Source organism: Podarcis liolepis (genome assembly GCF_965112155.1).
Source record: "Podarcis liolepis genome assembly, chromosome: 3".
Taxonomy (NCBI): domain Eukaryota; kingdom Metazoa; phylum Chordata; class Lepidosauria; order Squamata; family Lacertidae; genus Podarcis; species Podarcis liolepis.
Genome location: NC_139557.1, coordinates 104,772,314 through 104,798,308, shown reverse-complemented (window position 1 = coordinate 104,798,308; position 25,995 = coordinate 104,772,314). Strand labels below are relative to the sequence as shown.

General features: G+C 46.2%; 2 protein-coding genes across 5 annotated transcripts in view; one reads left to right on the top strand and one right to left on the bottom strand.

Moving 5' to 3' along the window:
- Nucleotides 1-17,312, top strand: part of PIGF (phosphatidylinositol glycan anchor biosynthesis class F) — a 37,896-nt gene extending 20,584 nt beyond the window's left edge. For all 3 annotated transcript variants that reach the window (XM_083494835.1, XM_083494834.1, XM_083494836.1), the window contains exons 5-6: nucleotides 2,254-2,362; nucleotides 16,953-17,312. In XM_083494835.1, the coding sequence (XP_083350961.1) occupies nucleotides 2,254-2,362; nucleotides 16,953-17,066 (223 nt within the window). In that variant the 3' untranslated portion in view covers nucleotides 17,067-17,312. The remainder of the gene's footprint in view (nucleotides 1-2,253; nucleotides 2,363-16,952) is intronic.
- Nucleotides 13,294-25,995, bottom strand: part of RHOQ (ras homolog family member Q) — a 35,627-nt gene continuing 22,925 nt past the window's right edge. Inside the window, exons 3-5 of one of the 2 annotated variants that reach the window (XM_083494873.1) lie at nucleotides 24,523-24,687; nucleotides 20,389-20,484; nucleotides 13,294-17,659 (exon numbers count right to left, since the gene is read on the bottom strand). In XM_083494873.1, the coding sequence (XP_083350999.1) occupies nucleotides 17,627-17,659; nucleotides 20,389-20,484; nucleotides 24,523-24,687 (294 nt within the window). In that variant the 3' untranslated portion in view covers nucleotides 13,294-17,626. Of the gene's footprint in view, nucleotides 17,664-20,388; nucleotides 20,485-24,522; nucleotides 24,688-25,995 lie in introns of both variants that reach the window. The other variant, XM_083494872.1, reaches the window with a different exon arrangement.

Genomic DNA, 25,995 nt, shown 5'->3' with positions numbered 1-25,995 from the left:
GCTTTGCAGGTGAGGCAGAGGCAAATGTGCGCAGCCAATATTTATGTATTTTTAAAACCTATATCCCACTTTTCACCACCTGGGTCTCAAAGCAGCTTACAACAGACCCTCCAAGTGTCCCTGTATTCCAGGGACAGTCACAGATTTACAGAAGCCATCCCGGTTTCTGATTTGATTCCAGAATGTCCCAGTTTTCCTTAGGACTTCCCTATTTCCTTCAGGGAAATGTTGGAGGGTATGGAGTTATGTGACCCCCTGAGCCAAGGAGATCAGTAACTATTCAACCTTTAGAAAACATCTGAAGGCAGCCCTGTGTAGGAAGTTCTAAAAATGTTTTATTATGTTTTTATATCTGTTTGAAGCCATGCAGAGTGACTGTGGCAACCCAGTCTGATGGGCGGCGTATAAGTAATAAAATTCTTTTTTCTTATGGAATTGGATGTCCCTGTTTTCATCGGAGGAATGTTAGAGGGTATGCTTACAACATTAGGCATATACAGTATGGAATGGAATCCGTTCCAGAAGTCCGTTTGAGTTCCAAAACATTCAGAAACCGAAGCACGGCTTGTGATTGGCTGTGGGAAGCTCCTGCAGCCAATCGGAAGCCCCATCGGACGTTCGGCTTCCAAAATAATGTTTGAAAACCGGAGCACTCAATTCTGGTTTTCGATCGTTCAGGAGCCGGAACGTTTGACTCCCAAGGCATTCGGCAGCTGAGGTACGACTGTATACAAACTATTTTAAGCAGAAATTAAACATCAGAAATTTAAACAAAGAACTTCAGCGGTAATATTAAAGCCACTGATCTATGTAGGTATTAGCAATGTAGCAGTTACAACCCTCAGTAGCTGTATAAACCAGCATTAACCAAGTAAAACTGTAGGCAAAACATATGTTCCAAATGCCTCTCAAAATGGGAGTGTTTTCATAAGCTGCTTTTAACGCAGTAAAGATGCAGCCTGATGGGCCTTGAGAAAGAGAGCGAAATCCACAGTGTTGAGAGCACTGCTGAGAAGATAATCACTAAATGATTCCCCCCTTGGGCAAAGGATCCTTTAAGAAGTTCTACTGTGATTACTTTTATAATCAGGAAGACACTCACAGTATTCTTTAGTTATGTAGGATCCAGACGATGTCTGGCTTTAAAAGGAATTCACTTTAAACCCCACGGCTTGACATATGAGAGGGACCACTGGTAGTGTGTAAATCGAGTGTGACTGTTACTATTATTTTTTAGTACGTACGCCTGCAGTTTTGCAGCTTGACCCTGTACATTTCACTTAGCTGGTGGGACCTGCTTCCTTGTAAACATGTTTACTAGGATAGCACACTCGGACAGCTCAGCTGGTACAGCATGAGACTCTATCTCTGGGTGATACGTTCGCGCCCCACATTGGGTGAACAGATTCCTGCATTGCAGGGGGTTAGACTAGATGACCCATGGGACCCCTTCCGTCTCTACAATTCTTTGGGATTTGTGGGACACGGGTGGCGCTGTGGGTTAAACCACAGAGCCTAGGACTTGCCGATTAGAAGGTTGGCAGTTCGAATCCCCGCGACGGGGTGAGCTCCTGTTGCTCGGTCCCTGCTCCTGCCAACCTAGCAGTTCAAAAGCACGTCAAAGTGCAAGTAGATAAATAACTACCGCTCTGGCGGGAAGGTAAACGGCGTTTCCGTGCGCTGCTCTGGTTCGCCAGAAGCGGCTTAGTCATGCTGACCACATGACCTGGAAGCTGTACACTGGCTCCCTCGGCCAATAAAGTGAAATGAGTGCCGCAACCCCAGAGTTGGCCACAACTGAACCTAATGGTCAGGGGTCCCTTTACCTTTATCTTTGGGGTTGCAGCCTTGGCTAGACAGGTCCAATGCTGCGAAACATAGAATTGGAGAGTTGGAAGGGACCCCTTGCAATGCAGGAATCTCAACTAAAGCTTCCATGACGGATGGCCGTCAAACTTCTGCTTAAAAGCCTCCGAGGATGGAGAGTCAGCAACCTCCCGAGGGAGTGCATTCCACTGCCGGACAGCTCTTACTGCCAGAAAGTTTTTCCAGGTGTTTAGTTGGAATCTCCTTTCCTGTAACATGACCCTACGGAGCAGGAGAAACCACATTACTCTATCTCCCACGCAACAGCCCTTTAGATGTTTGAAGGTGGCTATCGTATCTCCTCTCAGTTTCCTCTTCGCCAGGCTAATGCATGCATCCCACCCCACCTCTAAAGTTACTGAGCTTTTTTTGACATTTCTCCCCCAGGGCAATGTCCATCTGGGATAGCAGTCTCCAGATTACCGCGATGTGCAGCGTGGTGGGGGCGTGGCTTGGAGCATTTCCTATTCCACTGGATTGGGATCGCCCATGGCAGGTTGGTTTCTTCATCTTATATGTGAATGAACATTGGCCGATCAGACCTCTAAGTCTTCCATGCCATTTCCAAGAGCAGCCGTACCCCCTTTGAGAAACTTGGAAGCAGGGCATGAAGGTGGTGGCTTTCCCTGTTGCTATCCCACAAGCCCCTGCTGTATCCTGTCCCTGAACCTGGAGATTTACCTCTTTTGGAAAAATGGCCATTGATAGATTTATCCTCCAGGTTGCTTTGTTAATGGTCCAGGAATGTCATTGTTGGAGTTCAGTCCACGTGACCTCTCAGCGCTGCTCCCTTGATGTCTCGGGGGGGGGGCACGTGTTTTTTCTGCCATCTGAGAACGTGGCCTGCACTGCTGCAGCTTCCCCCCATTAAAAGCACTTAACAAGATGCATCTGGAGCGGGCTATTGGCGCCAAATTGATCTGCAAAAGTGGCATGGCCCAGCCCTGTGCCCGAAAACAATACTTTGCAGTTTTCGAAAAAGCAGAGCCCTGGCAAGCTTTGCTGCTGGTGAGGAAAATGTGACGCTTGCAGGAAAGCTGTAAATGCAGCTGGCTGAGCGGCTACTGGCAATTGATGCCATTTTCAGAGTTGCATAACCCCTGCAGGTCAGTTCAAGAGCTTTCTGACTTTAAAACCAATCTAAAGCCGTTTCTTTCTCCTTTCGCAAGCGGAGGAGAGAGGGAATAGTCCGTGAAAATGGATGAACCTGTTCTCCCGGCTCCAACCACAGGGAAGGAATTTATTTTAGCCATATTGGAACTTAGATCTCTTAGTGGCATTAACGCAGACTTTATTTCAGATTAAAATAAACCTGAGCTGATTCTAATGTCTCCCTTTCTATGAATACATAAGCACAGTACACACACACACACACACACACACACACACCCAGACACCCTTCCAAGTGTAAAGGGCACACACAAGTATCTTTAGAAAATTCCAAAGTAGCTAGTAGAGAAGGATTGAGTTACTGCTTTCAAGTCTTTTAAAGAGGCCCAGGTCTAATTCTACACCTCCACACTCTTCACCCTTGCTAGGATGATGATGATGATGATAATTATTATTATTTATACCCCGCCCTCCCCAGCCAAGGCCGGGCTTAGGGCGGCTAGCAACCAATAATAAAAACTAGTTGAATGAGTACAACTTAAAAACAAGATTAAAATACAACATTAAAACATTAAAAACATTAAAATGTAGCCTCATCACAGGAGGAGAAAGGAAAAAAGAAAGAGGGGGGAGGGAATCAAATTGGCTCCAAGCCAAAGGCCAGGCGGAACAACTCTGTCTTACAGGCCCTGCAGAAAGAAATCAGATCCTGCAGGGCCCTGGTCTCATGAGACAGAGCGTTCCACCTGGCCGGAGCCAGTGTTGAAAAAGCCCTGACTCTGGTTGAGGCTAATCTAACTTCCTTAGGGCCTGGGACCTCTAGGGTGTTGCTATTTATGGACCTTAAGGTCCTCCATGGGGCATACTGGGAGAGGATGCGTGTACATGGGGCCGTGTGCATCTAAATACAAAGCAAACTGGGAATCAGATGATGGGCAGGAAGCAGGACCTGGAATGGACACTAAGCCTGGTCTGCAAGCAGAAGGGGTGGCAATCGGGTGCCGCAGTCTGCACAGCATTTGGGCTGAACTATGAGAAGCCTTTCTACTGCTGATGGAGAGCTTCAAAGAGAAGTAGAAGGGAGGCTCCCTTAGGGACCTTGGAAGCAGTCCTGTTAGTCTATTGCAGCAAGAACAATTGTGTTGGCTGCGTTCAACCTCCTCCATACGTCTCCAAATGCCAGCTGCTGACAGTCACAAGTAGAAAGAGTGTTCCTGGACCCAGGTCCTGCTCGCAGGCTTCCCGCGAACATCTGGTTCATCGCTGAACTCAGTAGGCCTTTGGCTTGATCCAGCAGGGCTCTTACGAGTCTTGCGGCATTTGAAAGGAGGAATCCCCAAGGGTCATCTAGTCCAACCCCTTGCAATGCAGGAATCTCAGCTAAAGCATCCATGGCAGATGGCCAGCCAACCTCTGCTTAAAAACCTCCAAGGAAGGAGAGTCCACAACCTCCTGAGGAAGTCTGTTCCACTGTCGCAAACAGCTCTTACTGTCAAAAAGTTCTTCCTGATGTTTAGTCGGAATCGCCTTTCTCATAACATGAAGTCGTTGGTTTAAGACAACTTTGTGTACCTGACAAAGGGGGGTTTAGTCCATGAAAGATTATGCCTCAATAAATAGGTTAGTCTTTGAGGTCCTGCAAAACTCTTTGCTGTTTTAGGAAATTGCATGGCACTTATATTTTCCTAGGGACGTGGGTGGCGCTGTGGGTTAAACCACAGAGCCTAGGACTTGCCTATCAGAAGGTCGGCAGTTTGAATTCCCACGAGGGGTGAGCTCCTGTTGCTCGGTCCCTGCTCCTGCCAACCTAGCAGTTCGAAAGCACGTCAAAGTGCAAGTAGATAAATAGGTACCGCTCCAGCGGGAAGGTAAATGGCGTTTCCGTGCGCTGCTCTGGTTCTCCAGAAACGGCTTAGTCATGCTGGCCACATGACCCAGAAGCTGTACGCCAGCTCCCTTGGCCAATAAAGCGAGATGAGCGCCACAACCCCAGAGTCGGCCACGACTGGACCTAATGGTCAGGGGTCCCTTTACCTTTATATTTTCCTATAAGGCCAGCTTCCTCTCCCCCACCCCACCCAAGCTTTTGGAAGGGGCTGTGCTGGTTCCCAACACGTTTAATCGCTCCATATTCATCACTACCAAAACCAATTCTGGTTTCTTCCCCGCATGCAGTTGTGAAGTGGGCTCTGTCCACAAAATCATATTCCATAATAGCATTTCTTAGTCTTGAAGGAGCCACATCACTCTCTGCTGGTTTTGCTGCAGCAGACCCAACACGGCTCCCCCTGTGAAAGTTATTGCTTTGTTTTCTTTATTATCCTATTTTATAGGGGAAATAGAAAGAATGTCTTCTTCTTGTTTATGATGCAAAAGCAGCTTGTAAATGGGCATTCATCTTGGTATTGTACTAGACCAAGGCAATGCAATAGATGGGGAGGCACTGGAGCGGAAAGATTTTATTGGGAAAAGCCAAACTTGTATCAATGATGGACTTTCAGAACTCAAAAGAAATACTGGTTGCGGAAGTTTGCCTTCTTGGGAGATCTGAGGCTTCCCAAAAAATATGTTGCCTGTGAATCAAGAGAGAAGTGTGAGGACATTTAGTTGCTGTTGTTTAGTCGTTTAGTCGTGTCTGACTCTTTGTGACCCCATGGGCCAGAGCACGCCAGGCCTCCCGCAGTTTGGTCAGACTCATGCTGGTAGCTTCGAGAACACTGTCCAACCATCTCGTCCTCTGTCGTCCCCTTCTCCTTGTGCCCTCAATCTTTCCCAACATCAGGGTCTTTTCCAGGGAGTCTTCTCTTCTCATGAGGTGGCCAAAGTATTGGAGCCTCAGCTTCAGGATCTGTCCTTCCAGTGAGCACTCAGGGCTGATTTCCTTCAGAATGGAGAGGTTTGATCTTCTTGCAGTCCATGGGACTCTCAAGAGTCTCCTCCAGCACCATAATTCAAAAGCATCCATTCTTCGGTGATCAGCCTTCTTTATAGTCCAGCTCTCACTTCCATACATCACTACTGGGAAACCCATAGCTTTTACTATACGGACCTTTGTTGGCAAGGTGATGTCTCTGCTTTTTAAGATGCTGTCTAGGTTTGTCATTGCTTTTCTCCCAAGAAGCAGGCGTCTTTTAATTTCGTGACTGCTGTCACCATCTGCAGTGATCATGGAGCCCAAGAAAGTAAAATCTCTCACTGCCTCCATTTCTTCCACTTCTATTTGCCAGGAGGTGATGGGACCAGTGGCCATGAACTTTGTTTTTTTGATGTTGAGCTTCAGACCATATTTTGCGCTCTCCTCTTTCACCCTCATTAAAAGGTTCTTTAATTCCTCCTCACTTTCTGCCATCAAGGTTGTGTTATCTGCGCCTAAATGGCTCAGACGGATTTGAGATGTAAGCAGTGTCAAAAACAGCAAGTGTTGTCATTCTGTTCCCAAATAACATAGGTCTGGAGGGCTTCCTTGTGAACTTATGGCACTTCATGTTCCAGTCACAGGAAAAGGTTTAGGTTTTAATGGATTTGTGCATTGTTTCCCACTGCAACATGCCCCCAGGTGTTTTGCTGGATACAATGACAAAGAGGGCACCAGGCGGTCTTCTCTGGGGAGACCATTCCGAGAGATGGGACGCTACTGTAGAAATTAACGGTGACAGCTCATTGCTGTTCTCTGTTCTTCTTCCTTTCAAAATGTCATTTGCTTTCTGCCAGGGTAACGTGGCCCTTGGCCGAAAAAGGGCCCCCCACCCATCCTGGTCTAAAGGATCTTGCAAATATGCTTGTCCAGCTTCATTTTTGAAACACTTCCTTCCCAACAGTTGATGTCAGTTCATCAACTAAGGGGCAATGAAGGAGTTTGCCTGAAAGGCTACTGAAATCTCACATTTTCCTCACCATTCCATCTCTGCAAGCGTTGCAACTTGCCAGGTGGAATGACCCCCCCTCTGTCCCCGTCCCCCCCGCACGCCACCCCAATTTCAGGGGGAGGTGCAAAAGCCCCATTGCACAAAGAGAAGTCCTTAGGCAAGACTTCCACTAATTGACTGGTGAGTTGAATCCACCCTTATTTTTCACTTTCCCCTTTAGTGATTTGTTTGGGGGTTTTCCTCAACACTTTTGAGGGGTTTTTTTCCTTTTCCTTCCTTGCAACCAAGCAGTAAATTTCATGAAACAAAGAAAGATTTGTGTTAGTCAGGTAACTTCCCGTGCCCACAAATCAGCCTGTTTCCTCAAATGCGGACATAAAAACTGCTGCCTTCAGCAAAATTTGGCTCCTGCAGAGGGGAGTATTTATAATGCAATATGAGCTATGAAATTAAAGTGGAAATAAAATTAAATGGGCTGAAAATACAAATAGTTAGGCCTCATAAATATGTGTCATGCTAAGTATCACTTAATATGTTTTCCAAAAATAGATTGCTGTCTCGAATCCCTCCTTTTTCTTCTAAAATAATGTTTACAGTCTTTTAAAAAGACGTTGCTCTTTTAACTTTATGAAATTTATGTAAGGCCCGTGATTAATAAGTCAAAACCAAAACCTATCTACATAATCAGTGGCATTCCGCCCCCCGCCCCTAAAATTACTTTCTTAGTAAACTCTCTTCCTTCTGTAATGAAGGCAGCTGCGGTTGATGGAGAACAGTTTGCTTGAGGCTGCTTAGCAAGTTCCTGGCAGATGCGAGATCTGAGCCCCAGACTTTTAGCCACTGTGCTACACCAACTCTTATTTCACAGACTTTCTAAGGCTTTCATTTCAGGGCTGCCTCAAATGCTATTTTTTGCTCACAAACAAATTGAGTACAAAATACATACATTGCACCACTCAGAAATCCATGGCCAAAGGCTAGTTTTTTAAACCTACAAGATGCATGTGAACGGAAACCCTATTAAAGACACTAAAAAGTGGGGTTCCTGCATTGCAGGGGGTTGGACTAGATGACCCTTGAGGTTCCTTCTACAGTTCTCTGCTTCTGTGATTTGTATTTGCTGCTTAGATGAGTGAAACTGGCACCTGTCTCCTTGATCCTTGCCCATCCTGGCTCATAAAGGTGAGCTGGGAAGGACGGGGCGATGGACTCCATGGGGTGGTGAATGGACCCAGCCAATATGGCCAACTATCGTCCAGTCTCAAATCTTCCGTTCTTGGGCAAGGTGATTGAGCGATTTGGATCCCTTCTAATCGGGATTCAGGCCTCATCATGGGACTGAAACTGCCTTGGTCGCGCTGGTCGATGATCTCTGGCAGGCTAGGGACAAAGGTGAAAGCTGTTTCCTAGTTCTGCTGGATCTCTAAGCGGCCTTTGATACCATAAACTATGACATCCTTCTGGACCGTCTATAGGGACTGGGAGCTGGGGGCACTGCTACACAGTGGTTCCGCTCCTTCCTCCCGGGCCATATCCAGAAAGTGGGGGGGGGGATGAGTGTTCGGACCCCTGGGCTCTCATTTGTGAGGTGCCTCAGGGTTCCATCCTCTCCCCCGTGCTTTTTAATATCCATATGAGGCCGCTGGGAGAGATAATCAGGGGGTTTGGGCTGGGTGTCTACCAGTATGCAGATGATACCCAGCTCTACCTCTCATTTAATTCAGAACCAGTGAAGGCAGTGAAGGTCCTGTGTGAGTGTCTGGAGACGGTTGGCAGATAGATGGTGGCTTACAGATTGAGGTTGAATCCTGACAAGACAGAAGTACTGTTCTTGGGGGACAGGGGGCGGGCTGGTGTGGAGGACTGCCTGGTCCTGAATGGGGTAACTGTGCCCCTGAAGGACCAGGTGCGCAGCCTGGGAGTCATTTTGGACTCACAGCCATGCATGGAGACCTGGGTCAATTCTGTGTCCAGGACAGCTGTGTACCAGCTCCATCTGGTACGCAGGCTGAGACCCTACCTGCCTGCAGACTGTCTCGCCAGAGTGGTGCATGCCCTGGTTATCTCTCACTTGGACTACTGCAATGTGCTCTATGTGGGGCTACCTTTGAAGGTGACCCAGAAACTACAACTAATCCAGAATGTGGCAGCTAGACTGGTGACTGGGAGTGGCTGCCGAGACCTACATTGTCTCCCAGTACGTTTCTGAGCACAATTCAGTGTTGGTGCTGACCTTTAAAGCCCTAAAAGCGGGAGAGAAAGATGGTTACTTTCCTGCTTTGGAAATGATTTTCTTTTTTCCAGAAGGAAGTGTGCGACATGTAGGGGGGGAATGTGCAACCAGGAGAATGCAATCCTTTTGGACGCACAGCTGTCCATGGAGGCGCAGGTTAATTCTGTTTCCTGGGTGACTGTCTACCAGCTCCATCTGGTACGCCGGCTGAGACCCTACCTGCCTGCGCACTGTCATGCCAGAGTGGTATATGCTCTGGTTATCTCCCACTTGGATTACTGCAATGTGCTCTAATCCAGAATGCGGCAGCTAGGCTGGTGACTGGGAGTGGCTGCCAGGACCATATAACTAACCCTGGTTCCAAATAATCTACCCCGGCTCCCAGTATGTTTCCGAGCACAATTCAAAGTGTTGGTGCTGACCTTTAAAGCCCTAAACGGCCTCAGCCCAGTATACCTGAAGGAGCATCTCCACCCCATTGCTCAGCCCAGAAACTGAGATCCAGCACCGAGGGCCTTCTGGCAGTTCTCTTACTGTGAGAAGCGAAGTTACAGGGAACCAGGCAGAGGGCCTTCTCGGTGGTGGTGCCTGCTCCTCCCATCAGACATCAGAGAGATAAACAACTATCTGACTTTTAGAAGACATCTGAAGGCTAAGTTCAGGGAAGTTTTTAATGTTTAGGGAAGTTTTAAAGGATTGATGTTTTTATTATATTTTTAGATATGGCTTGGGAAACCCAGCCAGATGGCCAGGGTATAAATAATATTACACAGGAATTGGTGTGAGATCAAGTCTGAAGGCAGCCCTTAGAATAAAAACTTTAATTTTTCCTGTCATATCCAAGAAAAAGCTAAACATTTGCCCTTGCCGCTTGCAAATCCAACCAGGCTGTGACATTTCTATAGTTTATTCTACTTCTAGTTGCTGTTGAACAGAATTCTATCAAGTTTTTTCTTTAAAAAAATTCTCAAAACTGTCAAATGTCTCTTTGTAGTCTTCAACCTGAATTGCCCATTACATGCAAATACTGTCCACTCCAGGATGTGAAACCACTTAGTGTAATGACACATTTTATTCAGTAGACAAATGTTTCAGTGCATTCCATGAAAAGGAGACCCCGTCTCTTCACCGAATGCAATGCTTGCAAACCTCAGTAAGCAGATGGCAAGTGAAAAAATCCCATTCTTCTATTTTGTGAAATGGAAAAATGTGTTTTTATTTATTTATTTAATTTGTATACCACCCTTCATCCGTCGATCTCGGGGCGGTTCACAACATAAAAAGTTTAGTAAAAATTATTGTGTGCTCCTCTGGAATCCTAGAGTTGAAAGGGAGCTAGCTAAGTCCTCAGCTAAGGCTAATATAGCTTGTAAAATTGTGGAGAAAAATATGACATTAATTCAGTTGGAACCAAGAATGGCGTTATTAAGGGTGATTTGGGGCAGACAGTTAAAGAAGGCATCAATAGATTTTCTTTAAAAATTGCAAAGTTCAATGAATATAAATATATTTGCGTGAGGCAGCCGCCTTCATTACAGGAGAAGAGCTTACCAAGTCTTGCATAAACACAAAGTATATGAAAGGTAAAATGTGGAGGCTGCATGCATGCCGTGTGCTTGACGTTGCCCACCTAAACTGTTTTATGTCATCTTCAAAAGCTCCACGCCTGCTTTTGACATCCTGGCAAACAGCTGAGTGCAACTGGAAAGCACTTGAACTTCTTCATAATGAGGATTGCAGATTTAGTCTTTCTGACCTATCTGATGGGGAGAGCTTCTGAAACCTTTGAAAACAGTGACAGCTCATGGTTGTATACTGGGCCAAGTAAGCTTTTCTGGTTTAACGTTGCTTGGTGGTAAAGACACCCCCCCATGGTGTCAACAAGAACAAGAGTCTCCAGTAGCAGAGAGCATGGGTGAATCTGCAACCTGATGCGGATGGGGCCGGCTGCAGTGGTGACACAATTGGTAGGAAAACCTCCTGTGGTTCTGATATTCCTATGTGCTCAACACACCACAGGGAATCAGTGTATGAGCATGGATGAGACTGCAGTCCCAATCACATCATACACTTTAAAGCACTTTAACTGTCATGGCTTCCCCCAAATAATCCTGGGAACTATGGGTTGTTAAAGGTGCTGAGAGTTGTTAGGAGAGCTTCTCGCAGAGCTACGATTCCCAGCAGCTTTAACAAACTACAGATCCCAATATTTTTTGGGAGCGGGGTGCTGTGATTGTTTAAAGGGTATAAGCATGCTTTGAATGTACGGGGTGGCTGTAGCCAGAGAGAGAAATGGAGCCAAGTTTGGGATTCATGGGTGAATGTTATAGGCATAGTTTGTGATAACTTAAACGGGCAGAGCAATCCTGAGAAAATGTCTAGTGGTACCACTTAGCTGGTGCCCGGGATCCAAAAAGCTACTTATTGTCAGGAAAAAGCAGCAATGCAAGAGCGAGCTGCAAGTTGCTGGAATGCAAAACAGGTTGTTGATGTTTAGGACTATACCATTGGAACAAAGGGGCAGTCTATTCACTGTGCTGAGCACCGGATGTTAGCTCAGAGTGTCATATGACCTGTACTGGAAGTACAGGGGTGGAGTTTTCTCTCTCTACTGTTGGAGTCTGGAGAGTGCAGACGTGTTTCTCTGTACTGCTGCAAAGACAGAAATAAAGACATGTAAATAGATTTCTGTCTGTCTCTTTCCCCTCCCTGAGGGTAGCAGGGAGGAGGGAGGACTGGTGTGTCCCTCTCACGCTGAGTGGGATCGCCGAAAGTGACCTAGCCTGTATCCTGCCGGGAGACGCAGACAGGGAGGTCAACAAGGATCTTAAGCCGGGTGCCTGGAGTGTGGCCAGTTTCCCTCTGACGGAGGCTTAAGAATCCGACACTTATAGGCTCAAGAGTTTGTGTGTGCTCCTACCAGGTTTAAAAATATTTAATTTATCAATTAATTGTCTTCTCCCCATGCCACCTCTGAAGCTCGTATGGGAAATCCTACTTCAAATCCATGTTGGGCATGCACACAAGTTGTGTAGGTCTGTGGCTCCTGGCCATCCCATCTCCCCCTGCCCAAAATAGTGCAAAACATAAGGAAGCAGTAGTTTATGCCAAGGTTTATTTACTGAACAAGCTATGCCGCTGTTTTTTTGTAACTGGCTTGTCAAAGAACATTCCTAAGCTTATCGCCCAAAGACCAGGCTCTGTTCCTATTACAATGCCTCTGGCATTTATAACTGAGCAAGATGTGGGTGAATGTAAAAACGGTGACTGTAGCATATGAAAAGATGGGGGAGTTATTTTTATTTTTCTGGTTCGGAAAGCACTTTTTCCAGCAAGAGGGGCAAAAAAGCAAAAAGCTATACCCTCTAGAAATCATCACGGTAGCACTTGGCAGCTCCAGTTTTTGTTTTGAAGCACACATTGATGAAATAGCAAGTATGCCCCAAGACAATTGGTTCATAAAAGAGAAGCCATAAAGACTCCAATTTTCCGAAAACCGTCCTACACATTGCTAGTCTTCTGCTGCAGTCTTCACCATTCTGGTGGCCTCCAGAGGCTTTGGCCTACAACTCCCAGCAGCCTCAGCCAGTACGTGCTTGCTGGGGCTGCTGGGAGTTGTAGGCCAAAAATATCTAGAGGGCACTGGATTGGCGACAGCTGTTCTAGTGTATTGCTAAGCTCTTTGGACTAATGCACAGGTACAGGATTCCATCTCTTAAGTAACGACTAAGAGAAGGCTGCAGGATCTAAAAACTATACCTGCCTCTTCTTCCTTCGGCAAATTCCCTTTCCTTGCCTAATCGAGCATTGAACAAACTTAGCCAAGTGGGTTACGAATCCTGGTCAAGCAGGGGACTAGACCAGCCTTGGCCAATGCGCCAACATCTCCCTTGAGCATGGATAGCAGCGGGTGGAGGAAACAGACATTTCCCATGGCCTTAATCTGCCCTCTGAGTTGTGCCTACAAGATCAGAGCTGTTCCATTTGCCCTGGCCTTTCCCGATGGACAGATAGAAGTGGGTTTAACCCAGCAGTGATGATATCTAGGAATGCATCAAGCCATCGCTCATATTAAGAGAAGGGTGCATGGTTAGGTTCAAATATACAGTCTCCCCCCGCCTTGACCATTGGATGATAAATGGCACCGGAAGATAACTCAATATTTCATAAAAACCAGCATATCAGTGCCCAGATTATCCTCTAATCACGATTAGTCAATTCCTGATGAAATTAAGTTTTATTTTGAATGAAAATGTCCAGTGGAGTTACAGCCTTCATTAGGCCACAGAACACAACATACTAGCGTTGAATATGCATTGGCTTATGTATAAGTCTCCTGCAAAAAAATACGCGGCACCATTGTTAACGCACGGGAGCAAGCACATCTTTGGTTTGAAAAGCAATTGCAAGAGAACCCATGAGCTTTTTCTGAAACCAGGACTAGAAAAACGGAAGCAAGGTCAATAAAGAGTACCTAAGGCACCTCATGAAAAGATGATTGCTGTCATCTTCGCTACACTCCTAAAGACCTCCAAATAATGCTCCATTATACTAAACACGCAAGCCGAGGAATGTAATGCTTAAGTGCAGGAAGACCGCATCGCCGTCAATTCCGGGTAGCAAAAATAAAAGTTTTATTAACATGTCATGAGGAAAAGATTAACGGCTAGAAGAAAAAAATTGCGGAAGTGGAAGCCACCAGCTCTTTCCCCTGCCTCCTCACCTCAAATACTTCCGTCCTGGAGTTTGTGCAATGCAAGCTTGGGGCAGAAGCGAAAAGCTGGAGAACGAAAGCCCATTTTCTCACATGCCTGGGTTGCACTTTGTCTGCTGTCCAGGAGATGGGAGAACGGGAGAAACGAGGAGAACAAATTGTGCCTGTTGTAAAGATGAATGTAATGTAGCATATACTCGTCTCAGAAAAACAATGCACAGTGAGGATGGTCTGTTCCCAGAGTGCGCAATAAAACAGCAGAACTTGGACTGCAGCACAGTATTTTGCTCCCTCGCCTCTCGACAACTTGCGGCTTTTAAGTTAATAAAAGTTGGCCTTTTATGTTGTGATGGAGGCGATCAGGTTTCAAAGGTGGGGGAGTCTATCATTTACTTCTTTCACTCACTGTTGAAAATCAGCCTTCTGTTTTGCCAGAATATTCAAGTCAAGGTCGGAATGAATCATTGGCACCAAGAACGTTTTCTAACCTATTACTTGGAATAATTGCTCATTGCCCAGCTAGCTGCCTGCATGTTGGTGCTTGCAGCATTCACTTGCAAGGACCACTCCAGAGCTCTTAAATGTTCAGTCGAACGCCGTCCCTATGCATGGATTGGGATAGCCTCACCCAGTGTCCCATGCCTGGGATGTCTGCTTAGGCATTGCTTGATACTAACACACAGTAGATAGAGCCCGACTCATGAAGATGCTTTCTGTGTGGTCGCTGTATGCGCACACACACTTGTGAGGAGCACGAGTTGTGCAGATCAGAGCGATGCCCATTGGGCTCTTCATGCAACAGCCTTGATTTGAATGTGACTCCAAGCACCTGACTGTCAGGGCAGGGAGCCAAGACAGTGCGCTTGTTTAGAATATTTGCATAGGGCTTCAGCATCATAGAACAAATGTGGGCCACTGTTGAACCACTGGGACAGTATCAGCATTTGGCATCAGTTCGCCATCAGTGCACACAATGATGCCATTATGTTTTAATCTACAGCAATGACTGCTCCGGCATAATAACTGCAAGGTTGGGGGACACTGCACACTACTACATACAATTGTTCCTTTGATGCTTGCTTGGGCAAGGAATACATCAGTCTTGCACCCGGGATTATTTGTATTCCACACTTGTGCAGTGTGCGAGTGCAAATTTGGTTCCCTGGCACAGATTTCATGATCTTGGGAGACTTTAGAAGTAGAAAGGTTGTAGTTTTCATGGTTGTGGAGGACTGCCGAGGGAACACAACCAAGTAGTGTGTCACTAGTTTGCAATTACAGGCGAAGAGCCTTTTTGCTAGGAGCTACAAAGCGTTTAAATGCATGAGGACATTTCAGTGAACCTATTTTATATTCAGTTTTGCTCCTCTATATCTGTGCAGATATTTAAATCTTGGATTAGTTTGATCCTTTAGGAAGTCAAAATTTGAGCAGGGTTAGTTTACGCCAACCACTTTGGGGTTCTTAAACCTTTGCACATACATTTATCTCTTACATTTATTATGGGTTGGGTTCAGAGTTAGTTGATACGTAGAGTGTGGGACTTAAATCAGCCATGACTTCACTTGCGATGCACCCATTTTTAAAGATGATTTTTATATTTTAAAAAAAACCCACTATTTAACTTGGCAACTAGCTGGCTTTTATGTTAATTTAATTTTTATGCGAGTTGTTATAAAAACTGAAGCAGCAGGTAAAATCTTAGAAGGGGGCCTCTCTCCTCTCACACCGGAGGGAATCCCTCATCTAAAATGCTGCCTGCTGTGGCTTCTAACATCACAGGACAGTAGCTGTTCATGAGTAAAAACTAGGACTACTTTGTAGTGCAGTTTGTCAGATTTGCCACTACTTAGGATGCTGGGATTAGAATGGAACCCTGTCTGATTAATCAGACAGTTCCTACTTTGTTTTCAAAATCTGAATTAAGCTTGTTGGCCTTGTGTGTGTGTTTCTGCATTTCTGTTTCTGATCTCCCTGAAGCCTTCTTCCCCTTTTGGCTCCCTGACTAATTTTGTTGGGCCTCATTCACCAACTTTCAGGCGCTTGCAGCCTTTTCAATGGAGAAAAGCACTTGTGGGGTACAGGGGCGAGGGGAGAGTTAGCAAACCCCCAAAGATGCTGGGAAGACAATGTACTTCCTGGAAGGGAGGCAGAGGCCGGTTTTGCAGAGACTTCCTCCCCAACTGTTAGCAACCACTCAAGCAGAGCGTGACAATTTGTCGTCAACCGAATCTTGCTTTCCTCGTGGTGTATGGCAGAGATGGAGTTAGTTCAAGTTTGCAGATCTACTTTGGGGTCTTTCCCCACTCCCCCTACTTCTAGAATCCCCATGTGTCCACCAGCAAGCACCAAGGGAAGAAGAGTAGCTCAGAAATAGAGGTGAACAAAGAATTAAGGGCTCCATCTCAGCTTAAGAATTCATTTCAAGGCCAGAACTCATCTCACAGACCTTTCACAGAGTTATCCATTCCTAGGCTTTCCCCCACACCCTTCAGCAACTTAATTTGGCTGCAGAGCTGTGGCCTTGTTAAACAATTGGGAGTCAGAAATCCTTGGTGATCTACTGGTAAGCACCCAGAAGTCTGCTAGTAGATCTCAATCTACTTTCTGTCTATGGTCTTTCTTGGTAATGCTTCGTTCAAATTGTGCTTTGTGGCTAAACGCTTTGTCACAGCTTTTCAGCAATGAAAATATGCCATGACTTTGGGGGGCAGGGAGCAGGGAGGAAGAAGTACAGGCTATATTAACAATCCACTATTACAGAAATAATAATAATAATAATAATAATAATAATAATAATAATAATAATAGCAAAGCAGGAGCACATCAGCAGCCCAGGCCCCAAAACTGGCGGGTTAAAACGCTCCATATTAGTTCTGGGAATTATCAAGTGTCATCTGCAATAGCCAAAAAGCCTAGTTACATTTTAATGCACACATGTTTAAAAACTGTACAACATTTAGTGTTCACGTAATAGATGCGTGATGAACCGCTAACACTTTTGGCATTCTCTGAGAAAGCAGGTTGAGCTCTGCAATGAATCCTGTACCGCGTTTTGGTTTCTTCGTTCGATTGCACGGGAAACTTGTGCTCCTAAAAGTACGCCGAGGGTCTGACCTCTTCCTTTCTCTCCTCTCTCCACGTGGCAATTCTCTTCCTTCAGGTGTGGCCCATTTCCTGTTCGCTTGGAGCGACCTTTGGCTACGTGGCCGGTCTCCTTATTGCACCTTTGTGGATATACTGGAACAGGAAGCAGCTTACGTACAAAAGCAGATAGCTGGCGCAAAGAGAGAAAGCGTTTTTTGTTGCTGTGCTGATTCCTGGCGTCGTGACTGCGCAGAGACCACGGTCAAAGCAGAAGGCGATCGAAACACTTTCGGAGCATCGTCAGGCCTTCCTCCTCCTCACAGCACGTTTTGCATGCTGTGGCAACATGATGGTGCATCTGTCGCTTGTCCTAAATTATGTTACCCCTGAGAGATTGTACTTTTCCTTCCAGCCTGAATAAAGTGTTTGTAACAGATGCTGCTTGCTCCTTCACTGATTTGGGATTTCCCTCCCACACATTCTGGATTTTGCCCGATGCCAGTTTCCTAAAATCAGCTTCCCAATTGATCTTGGATCTGTGGATAGAGCGTTGCTGCTGTTGTTGTTTTAAGTGTATGTCTGCACAGTATTGGATATTTCACAGTATGTGTGGCCATCGTCCCGGTGGGTCTCACGTGATCAGGCAGCAATTAATGCACCTCGAGCCTATCCGTTTTTTCACCGTGTGTTTCTTTGGAGTTAAAATGGCTATGATAGCTTCATCGAAAACCGTCTTCAGTCCTTTCTGGGTTAAAGCCGAGCACTCCACGTAGCAGTAGGCTCCTATCTGTCAAGAAAACAAATGTCTTTAATAGCTGCACAGGCACGCAAAGACACCTCCCTCCTCCCCAAACTCCATTTGCCGGCTTGTGGGCGCCTTTGTTTTTATGGAACACATCAAGGTTTGTTTTGTCTTTGCCCTGTGAAAAACATCCTACTGTTTTAACCCTCCAGGAAAAGAGGTTACGCCTTCACTTTGTCTTTCGGTGACAGATTTAGAATTCTTTTCATTAGGTGCAGTTTCTGAAGGAAACACATTAAGGCTGCACTCCTAAAGGGGGCAGGAGGAGGGAGAGGAAATGAAAGGAGGCCAGATCGCCACATCCAACACCCTGCTGGACTTGCATGGGCAAAACAGAAAAAAGGGCAGAATAGCACTCTTACACCCCTTCGTCATTTTCTGGGATTTTTCTCCCTCTTCAACCATTTCCCTCCCATTGGAAAGCTCCATGGCTGCCATAGTCCCCCCCACCCACCCGGTTTGTCAGTGTGCCAGGGGGCCTGCGAAGGGTTTGGATCATGTTCTGAGAAACTTCCCCACTCTCCAATTGGTCTCTATCAACACTGGAGCTCCGATGTAAGCAGCCTCAACCTTGTACAGTGGTACCTCGGGTTACATACGCTTCAGGTTACACACTCCGCTAACCCAGAAATAGTACCTCGGGTTAAGAACTTTGCTTCAGGATGAGAACAGAAATCGTGCTCCGGCGGCACGGCGGCAGCAGGAGGCCCCATTAGCTAAAGTGGTGCCTCAGATTAAGAACAGTTTCAGGTTAAGAACGGACCTCTGGAATGAATTAAGTACTTAACCCGAGGTACCACTGTACACCTGAAGGAGCATTTCCACCCCCATCGTTCAGCCCCGGACGCTGAGCTCCAGCTCCGAGGGTCTTCTGGCAATTCCCTCACTGTGAGAACTAAGGTTACAGGGAACCAGGCAGAGGGCCTTCTCGATAGTGGCACCCGTCCTGTGGAACACCCTCCCATCGGGTGTCAAAGAGATAAGTAACTACAGCGGTACCTTGGTTCCTGAATGGCTTAGTTGTTGAACAAATCGGCTCCCGGACGCCGCAAACCCAGAAGTGTTCTGGTTTCTGAACGTTTTTCAGAAGCCAACCATCCAGCGCAGCTTCTGCTTGAGTGCAGGAAGCTCCTGCAGCCAATCAGAAGTCACGCCTTGGTTTTCGAACCGTTTCAGGATTGGATTCCCGGAACGGATTACGTTTGAGAACCAAGGTGCCACTGTATACAACTTTTAGAAGACATCTGAAGGCAGCCCTGTATAGAGAGGTTTTCAATGTTTTGGTATTTTATTATGTTTCTGTATATGCTGGAAGCCACCCAGAGTCAGTCAGATCAGTGGGGTATTATTATTATTATTATTATTATTTAGGACAAGGACCATGGGGGTTTCCACAGCAGCTGGAAGGAAGCATCTGACTCAGATCTTCTCCATGCTCAGAGAGGGACTTCCCTGGGATGGGACCTTAGGACTGTAAGATCCAAGCAGTGAGGTTTCTGTTAGTGTGTTTGACGGTTGGGAATGTGATCTTGAAGCATTTTAGGAAGGCAGAGTGGGCAAAAGAAATCACAGAGGCAATTTTGTAGAGATTAAACTCTCCAGCAGGAATAAGCCGATAAACAAAAGTAGCTGTGGTAACCCGGCATCACCTCGACCGATATTTTAAGTAATATTCATTTTGGAATGCCCTAAAGGTAAAGCTAAACATTTTAAGTCTCAATGGCTCGCTTCGTTAATGTGTTTTATTGCTTTCCGTTGTGAAGAGTTGTTTTCTAATTATTAGAAAAGTATTAAATGGGCCACCCTCGTCAGGAATATTAAGGCTATGTTTTATTCATGAGCAAACAGGCTTCATTAACGGCTAATATTGTGCTGTGCTCACTAATTCGGCTATCTCCATATGCACCAAATCCAGCAACCTCTGGTCACTGCTGTTTTCTGCGAAAAGGTTTTCCACTAAATAAGTCTGAAAAGAAGAATTGCGCCATTTGACATTTTTGATGATTTGAGAATTCACGCTCCATCCAGAATGAAGTTGAGCACTGGGGTCATCATGAAAATGCACTCTCTGTGACATTACTGCCCAAACCATTTGCTCTCCAAGATCAGGTTTTGCAAAAACACAAAGCTTACAGTGGAAACTGGTATAGAGCACTGATTGGCTGGTGCCTGTGCTGTCATGAACTCACCTCCCATTCTCAGATGCAATTTTTAAAATTGTTTCGGAAACAAGGCAACTTTTTTAAAAAACAACAACAGGCACAATTATTTTCCTAGTTTTTCAATCAGTGCCACATCACAAATGCAAATAATTGGTTGACAGGGCATCTATCTATCTGTCACTTGATTGGCAAAGGACAACTATCTCAAGGGCTTGGGATAACACTCCCCCATGGCTTTGTGCTGAGAGGTTTATTTCTGGTACCCCACCTCAAAGTGAAATGCAAATTCCAAGTGTTATCAGTATTGACCACTGCTGTCATATAATGCTATCTAGGTATGCACACACAATTACATTGCATTTGTGGAACTACAGGGCCTTCTCAGTGATGGCACCTCCTAGCCTCCCTCACAAATGGGGTTAAGAGAGCCGTGTCAGTTTGGAGTGCAAGAGAAAGGGTGAAGAGAAGAGGGAAGGAGAGAATACAGGACACAACAGAGGAGGACACTCCAGGCCAGATGCCTCTAAATCTCAGAATGGCCAGCTTACCTCTTTTGCCAATTTCTGTCCCTGCTCCATACAAATTGGTTTCTCCTTCATGTCATTCAGCCTTGCTAAAGTTTTGGGGTCATCACGGAGATCGATCTGTTAGGAAATAAATGTGGACACTTTCTTACGTTCACTTCAGAATCCAGATATTTCAAAAGAAAACAAAAACCAGACACATAGGATTGAATCCACTTAGGTCCCAGGGAAATTATTGGGACATTACTAACTTCAAATTAAATGCTAGGGGTCCGAAGTGCAACTAACAGGTTGGATCCAATCCATATTCTGAGAGTTAAATTGGCAAGATCTGAGAGCAAAACGGTGTTTTCTCTTAGTTGCAACAGCTATGCTATGTTGCTGAGTGTAAACGGGTGGAGACCATACCTTTTTGCAGATGGAATTATAAGTTGTAATAATAATAATAATAATAATAATAATAATAATAATAATAATAATAATAATTTTAATTTTAAAAATTATTTTTTATACCCCACCCATCTGGCCAGTTTGCCCCAGCCACTCTGGGCAGCTTCCAACACATATGAAAACATAAGGGTTTCCTAAGCCCAGGACAGGGTCTGCTGCAGGATGAAGGCCCCCATGATGTTATAGCCGGGGTCAGCAACCTTTTTCAGCCGTGGGCCGGTCCACCATCCCTCAGACCATGTGGGGGGCCGGACTATATTTTTTTTGGGGGGGGGGGAATGAACGAATTCCTATGCCTCACAAATAACCCAGAGATGCATTTTAAATAAAAGGACACATTCTACTCATGTAAAAACACGCTGATTCCTGGACCACCCGTGGGCCGGACTGAGAAGGCGATTGGACTGCATCCGGCCCGCAGGCCTGAGGTTGCCTACCCCTGTGTTATAGCTAAGCAGGTCTGGATCTAAACATCTCTCTGATGGGACAATGCCTGGGAACCCAATGCATTCGTAGGGGAGAATTAGTGGGACGAGAGGTGGGGGGTTAACTCCCTGGCTGTGTGTTTATACACTGGGGGGGGGGGAGAGTTCCCAGCCAGCTCCAAGTTCAGAAAGAGCTGAGAAGGAAAACACCTAGAGGTAGGACCCTCCGTCATTTCTGCCCTGCATTGCTAAAAGGTAAAGTCCAGTTAAGTCCAGTCACGAACGACTCTGGTGTTGCGGCGCTCATCTCGCTTTACTGGCCGAGGGAGCTGACATTTGTCCGCAGGCAGTTTTTCCGAGTCATGTGGCGAGCATGACTAAGCCACTTCTGGCGAAACCAGAGCAGCACAGAGAAACGCCGTTTACTTTCCCGCCGGAGTGGTGCCTATTTATCTACTTGCACTTTGATGTGCTTTCAAACTGCTAGGTTGGCAGGAGCTGGGACCGAGCAACAAGAGCTCACCCTGTCGCAGGGATTCGAACCACCGACCTTCCGATGGCAAGCCCTAGGCGCAGTGGTTTAGACCACAGCACCACCCGCGTCCCTGCATTGCTACTATTAAGCAAACGCATATTTTGGAAATGTGTGTTTTCTATCCTATTGTGCCATTCCATCCTGATTCTAAAAACAGTTTCACACTTACCTTTTCAACACAGAAAATAATAAAAACAGTAAGACCTGCAATTCAGTTTCTTTTTCCAATCCTCCGCCAAAAAGAAATTTGTAAGGGCTGGAGCTTACAGTGCTGCGGCGACCACTCAAGTATATATAAATGCAAAGTGTCTCAGAAGAAGGTGGATCTCTCCCCTCCCCCGCCCCTCAGGTAGGTCTGCCTTCCGTCTGCTAGGCCAGCAGCCCAGAACTTATTCTGTCCACCTCACACAAGAGGCTTGGATTTCCCCCCTCCCCCAGTGACAACAAAGATTGGCCAGTGACCACGAGGAACTTAGTTCCATCTCTCGCAGGATGTGATACAGAGCCTTGCCTGAGTCACCAGCCTGCATCCCACAACTGCTGCTTTTATCACCCAGTGTTCAGTACGCAGAGCACATCCAAAATGCGGATCTTTGCTTGCATCCTAAATTTTGGCATCGGTCTTAAGATTAGCTGTGGGTGTGGGAGGGTCTCATGTACAAAGGACGTTCATCCAACTCAAGAGCATGGCTTGCAACACAATTTTGAATTCCTCCTCAGGGCAGTTTCTCCATTCCCTGGTTTCATTGTTGTGTGCAGGTCACACAAGGAATAGAGGACTCTATCACCTCTAAAATGTGATTATTCTTGAATAACCCCCTGCTCTATTTGTTGCAGACTAGTTAAACAGTGGTACCTCGGGTTAAGAACTTAATTCGTTCTGGAGGTCCGTTCTTAACCTGAAACTGTTCTTAACCTGAGGTACCACTTTAGCTAATGGGGCCTCCCACTGCCGCCGTGCGATTTCTGTTCTCATCCTGAAGCAAAGTTCTTAACCTGAGGTAATATTTCTGGGTTAGCGGAGTCTGTAACCTGAAGCATCTGTAACCCGAGGTACCGCTGTATACAGCAAGGAAAGTCTGTATACATGGCAGAAGCAAGGAACTACGGTAATAGGTTTGTGTGCACGCACACACACGTGCTGTAAGTCGCTTGGAGACCTTTGGGCAACAATTAAGTGAAATCAATGAATTAAATGGAACAACGGGGCTGGGTCAAAGGGGGAGTGGCTTGAGCCAGGAGGTGGGAGGAGCCAGGCTGGAACAAAGGAATCCACCTTTCTACTAAGTCAGACCATTGGTTCAGCCAGCTCAGAACTGTCCACATTGCCTAGCAACTGCTACCCAAGATTTCAGACGAGAATTTCTCTGGATCTTACTTGGAGATGCCCAGGACTGAACCTGGGACCTTCTGCACTGTATGGGCAATCTATCCTGAAGATAAATTGTATTTCAAGCAGCTGGGAGGAAGTGATAGTGCTAGGTGCCTTCTTTGATGCTGGACATTGTTTTGAGAAAATGAGGCATTAGGTAAAGGGACCCCTGACCATTAGGTCCAGTCATGACCGACTCTGGGGTTGCGGCGCTCATCTCGCTTTATTGGCCAAGGGAGCCGGCGTACAGCTTCCGGGTCATGTGGCCAGCATGACTAAGCCGCTTCTGGTGAACCAGAGCAGTGCACTGATATGCCGTTTACCTTCCCGCCGGAGTGGTACCTATTTATCTACTTGCACTTTGACGTGCTTTCGAACTGCTAGGTTGGCAGGAGCAGGGACCGAGCAACGGGAGCTCACCCCGTCACGGGGATTCGAACTGCCGACCTTTTGATCAGCAAGTCCTAGGCTCAGTGGTTTAACCCACAGCGCCACCCGCGTCCCTAATGAGGCATTAGGAGGGGGTGGCTAATGAATAATCTGCACGTAGCTGGTAATGAATGATCTGCATGTAGGCAGTCAGGCAAGCCACACAGGCTAGCTAGCTATAAATTGGATGGTTGTGGGCAGAGTTTTTGAGAAGCTCGTGGACAGACTGATCAGCTGCAGGGCCGTGCAAACTGAAGCTACCTGGGGGAGTCACTTTGCCTCTTCTTGAGGGCTTCCAAGTGGCAGACTGAAGTGCCTGTTTGGTAAGTTTCGAATAAAATCTTTAATCTTCTCACTCACTCGTGTTTTGTATTGCTTCTGAATCTCCTTTTAAAAGAACCACCTTGCATTTGGCAAGACATGCGCTGAAAGCAGATTGCTCTACAGCTGAGCCACAGCTGAACTGCGGAGGAGAAGGGATGCTATGAAGAAACATGACCAGGGAGGGAATGTAAGCCAGGCTGACAGAGAAGCAGTGAAGAAGGGAAAGGTCAGACACGAGCCTCGGGAAGTGTGGGAACCACCACCCTGGACCAAACACTCGCCCAAGCTAAGCCCGTTACCAGCCCTGCTTTGCCCTCTTCTTGAGTGTTTTTGCCTGGCTGGACCTTGCCTGCAAATTCTGGTAATGCTTCTTGTTTGCCTGCATGGACAATGGAGACGGGCTGCTGGTTGTGTGTCTGCAGAAACAAGTCTTATGTACAAAGGCAATAGTCACATTCAGTGCTCTGCCCACTTGCCTCTGGTCCTGCCCATCACACTGGCAGGGAATGTGGGCCGTGGTCTGGAAAAGATTCGGAGAGAGGGATTTGGGCTGAGTATAACAGAACAAGGTGGGGGTGTTTTTCTGCATTCGTTCACATGAAACACGCAACATCCAGACCTACCTGGGTTCCGACTAACAAATAAGGTACATTCGGCGCATATTCCTTCAATTCCGGCACCCACTCCTCCTTCACATTCTGAAAGGAAGCTGGATTCACCACCGAGAAGCAGATGAGGAAGACGTCAGTCATGGGGTACGACAGCGGCCTCAGGCGATCATAGTCTTCCTGACGACAGAAGGATGTTTTTAGAAATTCATCGTTTCTCCAACAGTACCTTATGTTTGGGCCTCTTTGATATCTGTTTTGCCGTCAGTGGTAAATCCATTTGGTCAAATAAACTAAATACCAAAATATCACATCTTTCCTCCAAGCAGCTCAAGGCAGTGTGTGTGTGTGTGTGTGTGTGTGTGTGTGTGAACATATAGTAACATGCTTTCTACTGAGTCAGACCATTGGCCCCTTAAACTCAATATTGTCTGCACTGTCTGGCAGCTGCTCTTCAGGTTTTCAGCCAAGAGATCTTTCCCAGCCCTACCCGGAGTTGCCTGGGATTGAACCTGATGAGTTTATTATGCAGCTACGGCCATTTCACAAAGCTATGGAGTTCTTTCCCCATTTTATCCCCCATTAAAGATGGCACATGCTGAAATACAGTTCATTTAAGCTAGCAAGCAGTTCATTTAAGTGAGCTTTATGGCCCTTTAAATGGTCTTTAAATCCGTGCTTACCCAGCCCCAGGCTGACACTTTAACCATTATACCACACTGCCCTCTTAGGCAGGTTTCTGGCCTTAACCTGTTCTACAGCTTTGCACTTGCTGTGTGTAGACAGAAGGGCTGCGATGGGCCTGCTCATTTCGACACAAGACCGTCGGCCTCCACCTTTTGCCATCTTTGTCTGGTAGAGACATAAAGCTGAGGAAGAACATTGTTAACATTTCTTCCGAAATACAGTACTTTTTGAGGTCATCTACTGAATTACCTCAATTCTACTGGATATTGTGATGGCTTAAAAAAATTAGTAGTGTTGGTTCATGGAGGTCACTGGCCATTAACAACTAGAGATACAAACTTTCATGTAAAGAAGACAGTAAACCTAACTTGTGACACACAGCACATGATAATCCCTATTTTGCATGCCTTAGTTCTTTCTACCCCCAGTCATTATACTGGCAAAAGCCAGAATAATGGGTGGAGAGCACAGGAAAATCTAAAAGTAACCTCCCAACTACAAATTAGGTTTCTTAACAAAACATACAGTCTTCAGACTGTTGTAAGACTGAAGACATTGGTTTATGAGAGAGATTTGAGAGGGGCAGCGCTACCTGGGTATACATATATCATTCTTTTGTCCCTCTTTCACCTCTGAGCAAATAGGTTTGGCAGGTTTTTGAAAGAATACAAGAGCAAAACCTGTTTGGTCAGGCCAGGCCCTCTCAGAGGTCCAGAGAGGCCTACCCTAGCTCCAACATTTGAAGCCCTTCACCCTAATACATAATAAAAACATGGCAATACAGGAAAATGAAATAAACAA